Source organism: Wolffia australiana, chromosome 18, assembly GCF_029677425.1.
Source record: "Wolffia australiana isolate 7733 chromosome 18, ASM2967742v1".
In the NCBI taxonomy this organism is placed as follows: domain Eukaryota; kingdom Viridiplantae; phylum Streptophyta; class Magnoliopsida; order Alismatales; family Araceae; genus Wolffia; species Wolffia australiana.
In genome coordinates, this window is record NC_135852.1 from 6056177 (window position 1) to 6064185 (window position 8009).

The 8009-nt window shown below is 35.3% G+C and overlaps 1 protein-coding gene across 1 annotated transcript; it reads left to right on the plus strand.

The window, feature by feature from the left end:
* Nucleotides 1-1524: 1524 nt before the first annotated feature.
* Nucleotides 1525-2367, plus strand: LOC144714963 (uncharacterized). The gene is made up of 2 exons (XM_078589792.1): nt 1525-1777; nt 1846-2367. The coding sequence occupies exons 1-2, from the start codon at nt 1684-1686 to the stop codon at nt 2253-2255; spliced, it is 504 nt and encodes a 167-aa protein (XP_078445918.1). The 5' UTR covers nt 1525-1683; the 3' UTR covers nt 2256-2367.
* The last annotated feature ends 5642 nt before the right edge of the window (nt 2368-8009 follow it).

Here is an 8009-nt window from a genome sequence, read left to right on the forward strand (position 1 = left end):
TAAATTCGGAATAAAAAAATAGAATTTAAAATTATATATCACTAAAATTTGATATATCCGACTACCTGAACTTTCTCTCTCTTAAACTATGTGCCCTAATCCGAAGACTATAAATGGCTGATTTAAATTTCCAATCAAATAAAAAATATTCAAAAGCATAATATCACTAAACTTTGATATATATTATTACGCGCACTTTCTCTCTCAAGAACTCTGTGCCCTATTCCAAAGACTCTTAATGCCTGATTTAAATTCAGAATCAAAATTAAAATAGAATTGAAAACTAAATATCACTTAAATTTGATATAATCGATTAAACTCACTTTCTCTCTCTAGAACCTTGTGCCCTAATCCGAAGACTTATAATGCCTGATTAAAGTTCCAATCAAATAAAAAAATATTTTAAAACATAATATCACTAAAACATCAGATTTCCGATTACGCTCACTTTCTCTCACTAAAAGTCGGTGCCCTAACACGAAGACTCTCAAGGCCTGATTTAGATTTCCAATCAAATAAAAAAAACATTTTAAAAGAAATATCACAAAAATTTGATATATCCAATTACGCTCACTTTCTCTTTCTTAAACTATGTTCCCCTATCCGAAGACTCTTAATGCCTGATTCAAATTTGGAATAAAAAAATATATTTTAAAAAACAAAATATCACTAAAATTTGATATATCCGATTACGCTCACTTTCTCTCTCTAGAACTCTGTGCCCAAAACCAAAGAGTCTTCATGCCTGATTTAAATTTCTAATCAAATAAAAAAACATTTAAAACAAACTATCAATAAAATTTAATATATAGGATTAAGCTCACTTTCTCTTTCTAGAATTCTGTGCCCTCATCCAAAGACTTAATGCCAGTTTTGATGCGACACGGACAGCCGGGATCGACGGCGCGCGTTGCAGCACACGGGGCGGCGTTCAATCCGAGAATATTCAAGTTCGAATTATTAAAATGATGCAGAAGTGCACGAAAATAAACGAGAAGAACGTGTCCGCAGCCAAATGGACGATGGACCCGGCAGCGTCCCGTACGAGCCTCGTACGGTCGGACTCCTGTTAACCCGATAGATCACGATAACACCGACGTGCGGGTATCTGCTGATCTGGTCGTAATTCCCCGGGCCGGACGACAAGAGAGGATAGAAAGGGGCAGAACTCTCCCCAACCCGAAACGAGACAATATAGGGAAATGGTAAATCACGGCAGAGGAGCACACGATCAATATTATCAAGGGTAATAGCACTTAAGGGGCGTGAGCTGACCTGCGGACCGTAGTCCGGGTAGGCCGCGGTGGACCGGAAGCCGTGGGAAGCGCAGCGGGTGTCGGGCCCTGCCGATGTCGGCGAGGGGCAAGCGAGGGAGGGTGCGCGTAACGGCGGGCACTGTCGGTATTCTGGCGTAGGGCGGCGGTCGGTGTAGCTGGGCGTCACGGCAGAAGTGGCGCTCGTCGGACGACCAGCAGAACGGTCTGCGCGCGGGGCCGCGGGCGGCGCCAACAAGAGCAACCGTAGGGTCGTGGCTGCAGCAGAAAGGGCAAGCCGAGGAAGGGGCGGCACCGTCGGCAGCAGCTCGGCCTCGTGAAGACGGCGAGCAGGCCGGCCGACCAGGCCGAGAGAGACGCGGGGGGGGGGGGGGGCCCGTCTTCTTCCCCAGGCGAGGAAGGAAAGAAGATGAGAACAAGAAGTGGCTCCTCCTTCTCGCTCAACGGCAGGAGGGAATCAGACGACCTTCTCGGTGGCGGCGAGTTTCCTCTGGTCGACGGCGGTGAATTCCCCACCCCTTCTCCTAACCCTGCAGACAGAGGTCACGGGCGCTATTCCTCCTCTTTTCAGGACGGTGGAGGAAGGGGCTTCTCTCCTTCACGACCAGCAGGCAGAAGACCCCAGGGCGCTCTCCTCTTCCTCAGGACGGCGGGAGACTGGGCATCTTCCTTCACGGTCCGCAGGCAGAAGACTCCAGTTGCCCTTCCCCTCCTCTGGATGGCTTCCCCCTCACGACCTGCAAGCAGGGGCCTCAAGGCACTCTTCTTCTGATCAGGGCGGTGGGAGATGAACTCCTCTCCTTCACGTCTGCGGGCAGGGATTTCCAGGCGATCGTTTCTGCCCGGGGCGGCGGGAGAAGGGCTTCTCTGCTTCACGTTCTGCAAGCTGCACAAGAGAACTCACGACATCCTGTTGAACAACAACTTTTCATAAAAACTCGTCCCCTTATCTTAGACTCCCGATCAAGCTTCGATAAGTAGTGGCATCAACCTCAGCTCCCCCTCCTTCACCTGTCAACTTGAGAGATGACTCCATGGTAGTCCTAGATGGATTGCACTCCACCATACAAAAATTTTCAAGTATATGATTTGCATAAAGTCTTGACTCAACATAATATCACAAGTACCTTGAATTACTTGAATGCCCAAGTAAGAACTCAATAAACCGAGGTCAGTCATCTCGAATGTACTCATCCTCTTCTCCTTGAACTCTTCCATTTTCTTTTCATTACTACCTGTAATGATTAGATCATCGATATAAACGCCTACAAATAATCCAGAGTTTTTAGAATGCATAAAATATACTCCTCGATCATTCTTGCTTCTGTTGAATCCGATATTCTTCAAAGTATCATTTAACTTAGCATTCCAAGCTCTAGGTGCCTGCTTGAGTCCATAAAGGGCTTTCTTCAGCTTTAGTACATGATCTTATTTTCCCACTACCACAAAACCTTCTGGTTGATGGACATAGATCTCCTCCTCAATTTCACCATTCAAGAATGCTGATTTCACATAAAGATGATGTAGCTTCCAACTACTTTATGTGACCCTAGAGGTTTGGGCTTGGTTAGGGGAAGAAAACCCCACAACTAAGCCACAAAGTACTGGGTTCTTCCGAAACGGAGACGTACCGAACACGAGGCCCACAAACATGACGATGGAAAACGTGCGGAATTACGAAAAGGACAAAGAAGAAAGAAAAGAAAAATATAAAAAAAACAAGAGAGGGTCTTCAAGCCGTATACTTGAAGGACGAGTCCTTCTCGTCGGCTCGGGCTTCACGGACGGGTCGCCTGCGAGGTTCCACGGGCTGGTCGTCGACTCTAGCTTGGGGATGGTCCTCCATCAAGTTTTAAATTTCCAATCAAATAGAAAAACATTGAAAAACTAAATATCATTAAATTTTGATATATCCGACTACGTTCACTTCTTCTCTCTAGAACTATGTGCCCTAATCTGAACACTATAAATGCCTGATTTAAACCACCAATTAAATAAAAAAACATTGAAAAACAGAATATCACAAAAATTGATATAACCGATTAGGCCCACTTTCTCTCGCTAGAACTCTGGGCCCTAATCCGAAGACTATAAATGCCTGATTTAAATTTCCAATCGAATGAAAAAATATGTAAAAACAGAATATCACTAATATTTGATATGTCCAATTACGCTCACATTCTCTCTCTAGAAGTGAGTTCCCTAATCCGAAGACTTAATGCCAGGTTTAAGTTTCCAATCAAATAGAAAAACATTGAAAAACTAAATATCATTAAAATTTGTTATATCCGATTAGGCTCAGTTTCTCTCTCTAGAACTATGTGCCCTAATCCGAAGACTATAAATGCCTGTTTTAAATTTGGAATTAAATAAAACATATTTTAAAACATAATATCACTAAAATTGGATATATTCGATTAGGCACGATTCCTCTCTCTAGAACTATGTGCCCTAATCTGAAAAATCTTAATCCCTGATTTAAACTCGGAATCAAAATGAAAATATAATTTAAAACTAAATATAACTTAAATTTTATATAACCGATCAGGCTCACTTTCTCTCTCTAGAACTATGTGTCCTAATTCGAAGACTAATAATGCCTGATTTAAATTTCCAATCAAATAAAAAAACATTGAAAAACCAAATATCAATAAAATTTAATATAACTGATTAGGCTCACTTTCTCTCTCTAGAAGTCTGTGCCCTAATGCGAAAACTCTTAATGTGTGATTTAAATTTCCGATCAAATAAAAAAATATTTCAAAACATAATATCGCTAAAACTTCAGATTTCCGATTAGGCTCACTTTCTCTCTCTAAAACTCTATGCCCTAATCCGAAGACTCTCAATGCCTGATTTAAATTTCCAATCAAATAAAAAAAACATTTTTAAAAAATATCACTTAAATTTGATATATCCGATTACGCTCACTTTCTCTCTCCTAATGCCTGATTCAAATTTGGAATAAAAAAAATATTTTTTTTAAAAAAATATCAGTAAAATTTGATGTATCCGATTACGCTGACTTTCTCTCTATAGAATTCTGTGCCCTAAACCAAAGAATCTTAATGCCTGTTTTAAAATTTCCAATCAAATAAAAAATCATCTTAAAACAAGATATCACTAAAATTTAATATATACAATAATGCTCACTTTCTCTCTCTAGAATTCTGTTCCCTAATCCGAAGACTATAAATGTTTCATTGAAATTTCCAATCAAATAAAAAAAATATTTAAAAACAAAATATCACTCGAATTTGATATATCCGATTATGCTCACTTTCTCCCTTTAGAACTATGTGCCGTATTCCAAAGACTCATAATGCCTGATTTCAATTTCCCATCAAATAAAAAACATTTAAAAACATAATATCACTAAAATTTGATATATCTGAATACACTCACTTTCTCTCTCTAGAAGTCTATGCCCTCATCCGAAGATTTATAATGCCTTATTTAAATTTCCTGTCAAGTTAAATATTATTTAAAAACAAAATATCTCTAAAATTTGATATATCCGATTACGCTCACTTTCTCTCTCTAGTACTCTGTTCCCTAATCTAAAGACTCTAACAGCCTGATTTAAATTTCCAATCAAATTGAAAAAACATTTAATAACAAAATATAAGTAAAATTTAATATATCCGATTACGCTCACTTTCTCTCTCTAGGACTTGTGCCCTTATCCAAAGACCATAAATACCTGATTTAAATTCCCGATTGAATAAAAGTATAGAAAAACAAAATATTACTAACATTTGATATATCCGATTAGGCTCACTTTCTTTATCTAGAATTCTGGCCTCTGATCCGAAGACTCGTAATGCCTGATTTAAATTTGGAATCAAAACGAAAATAGAATTTATAACTAAATATGGGTTAAAATTCATATGACCGATTAGGCTCACTTTCTCTCTCCAGAACTTTATTCCCTAATCCGAGTCTATTAATGTCTGATTTAAATCTGGAATCAGAATAAAAATAGAATTTAAAACAAAATATCACTCAAATTTGATATATTTGATTAGGCTCACTTTCTCTCTCTAGAACTTTGTGCCCTAATCCGAAGACTCTTCATGCCTGATTTACATTTGGAATCAAAATAAAAATAGAATTTGAAGCTAAATATCACTCAAAATTGATATATCTGATTACGCTCACTCTCTCTCTCTAGAACTCTATACCCTAATTGAAAGACTCTTAATGCCTGATTTAAATTTGGAATCAAATAACAAAAACATTTATATACAAAATATCACTAAAATTTGTTATATCTGATTAGGCTCACTTTCTCGCTCTAGAGTTCTTTACTCTAATTCGATGATATATAATGCCTGATTTTAATTTTTAATGAAATAAAATAATGATTTAAATTTTGAATCAAAATAAAAATAGAGTTCGAAACTAAATATTGCTCAAATTTAATGTCTGATTGCTCTCACTTTCTCTGTCTAGAACTTTGTACCCTAATCCAAAGACTCTGAATGTCTGATTAAATTTCCCATTAAATAAAACTAACATTTAGAATAAAACATCACTAAAATTGGATATATCTGATTAGGCTCACTTTCCCTCTCTAGCATTCTGTGCCCAAATCTCAGGACAATTAATGCCTGATTTAAATTTGGAATTAAAATAAAAATTGAATTTAAAACTAAATATCACTAAACTTGATATAACCGATTAAGCTCAGTTTCTCTCTCTAGAACTCTATGCACTAATCTGAAGACTCTTAATGCCTGATTTAAATTTCCAATCAAATAAAAAAATATTTAAAAACAAAATATCACTTAAATTTTATATATCCGATTTGGCTTTCTTTCTCTTTCTAGAACTCTATGCCCTAATCCAAACACAATTAATGCCTGATTTAAATTTTGAATCATAATAAAATAGAACTTAGTACTAAATATCACTAAACTTTAATTATCTAATTAGGCTCATTTTCTATCTCTAGAAATCTCTGCCCTAATTCAATGACATATAATGCCTGATTTCATATTCCAATCAAATAAAAAAACATTTTTAGATAAAATATAACTAAAATTTGACATATCCGGTTAGGCTCACTTTCTCTCTCTAGAATTCTCTGCCCTAATTCCATGATATATAATGCCTGATTTTAATTTCCAATCAAATAAAAAAACATTTTTAGATAAAATATAGCTAAAATTTGATATATCCGACTTGGCTCACTTTCTCTCTCTAGAATAATCTACCCTAATTCCATGATATATAATGTCTGATTTTAATTTCCAATCAAATAAAAAACATTTAAAAACAAAATATCACTAAAATCTGATATCTCCGATTACGCTCACTTTCTCTCACTAAAATTCTGTGCCCTAACATGAAGACTCTCAATGCCTGATTTCAATTTCCAATCAAATAAAAAAAACATTGTAAAAAAATCACAAAAATTTGATATATCCGATTACGCTCACTTTCTCTCAATAGAATTCTGTGCCCAAATCTGAAGACAATTACTGCCCGATTTAAATTTGGGATCTCAATAAAAATAGAATTTTAAATTAAATATCACTAAATAAAAATAAAATAGCATTTAAAACTAAATATTACTTACATTTGATAAAACCGATTAGGCTCACTTTCTATCTCTAGAATTCCTGCCCTAATTCGATGACATATAATGCCTGATTACAATTTGGAATCAAAATAAAAATAGAATTTTAGATGAAATATCACTAAAATTTGAAATAACTGATTAGGCTCACTTTCTTTCTCTTGAACTCCGTGCCCCAATGCGAAGACTCTTAATTCGTGATTTTAATTTCCAGTTAAATAAAAAAATCATTTAAAACAAATATCACTAAAATTTGATATATCTGATTAGGCTCGCTCTCTCTGGAATTCTCCACCCTAATTCGATGATATATAATGCCTAATTTAATTTCCAATCAAATAAAAAACATTTTCAAACAAATATCACTAAAATTTGATACATCCGATTAGTCTCACTTTCTCTCTCTAGAAGTCTGTGCCCTTAACCAAAGACTATTAATGCCTCATTTAAATTTCCAATAAAAATAAAAATAGAAAATATAATGCTTGATTTCAATTTCAAATCAAATAAAAAATATTTAAAAACAAAATATAACTAAAATTTGATATATCCAATTAGGCTCACATTCTATCTCTAGAACTCTGTTCCGTAATCCGAAGACTCTTAATGCATGATTTAAATTTCGAGTTAAATAAACAAACCATTTAAAAGCAAAATATCACTAAAATCTGATATATCCGATTAGGCTCACTTTCTCTCTCTAGAATTCTCTACCCTAATTCGGTTACATATAATGCCTGATTTATATTTCCATTCAACTTAAAAAACATTTAAAAACAAAATAACACTAAAATTTGATATATCCAATTAGGTCACTTTATCTCTCTAGAACTCAGTGCCATAATACCAAGACTCTTAGTGCCTGATTTAAATTTCCAATCAAATAAAAAATCTATATACAAACAAAATATTACTAAAATTTGATATATCTGATTAGGCTTACTTTCTCTCTCTACAATTCTCTGCCCTAATTCGATGACATATAATGCCTGATTTCAATTTTTAATCATATAAAAAAGCATTTATAAACAAAATATAACTAAATTTTGATTTATCCGATTAGGCTCACTTTTCTTTCTCGAATTCTGTGCCATGATCCGAAGACTCTTAATGCCTGATTTAAATTTCTAGTTAAAGAAAAAACCATTTAA

Bases quoted from the DNA above. Each gene is read 5' to 3' on its own strand.
- LOC144714963 (XM_078589792.1), top strand. From the start codon at position 1,684: ATGAGAACAAGAAGTGGCTCCTCCTTCTCGCTCAACGGCAGGAGGGAA. The intron at 1,778-1,845 runs GTGAATTCCCCA...TCCTCTTTTCAG, and splicing joins GTTTCCTCTGGTCGACGGCG to GACGGTGGAGGAAGGGGCTT.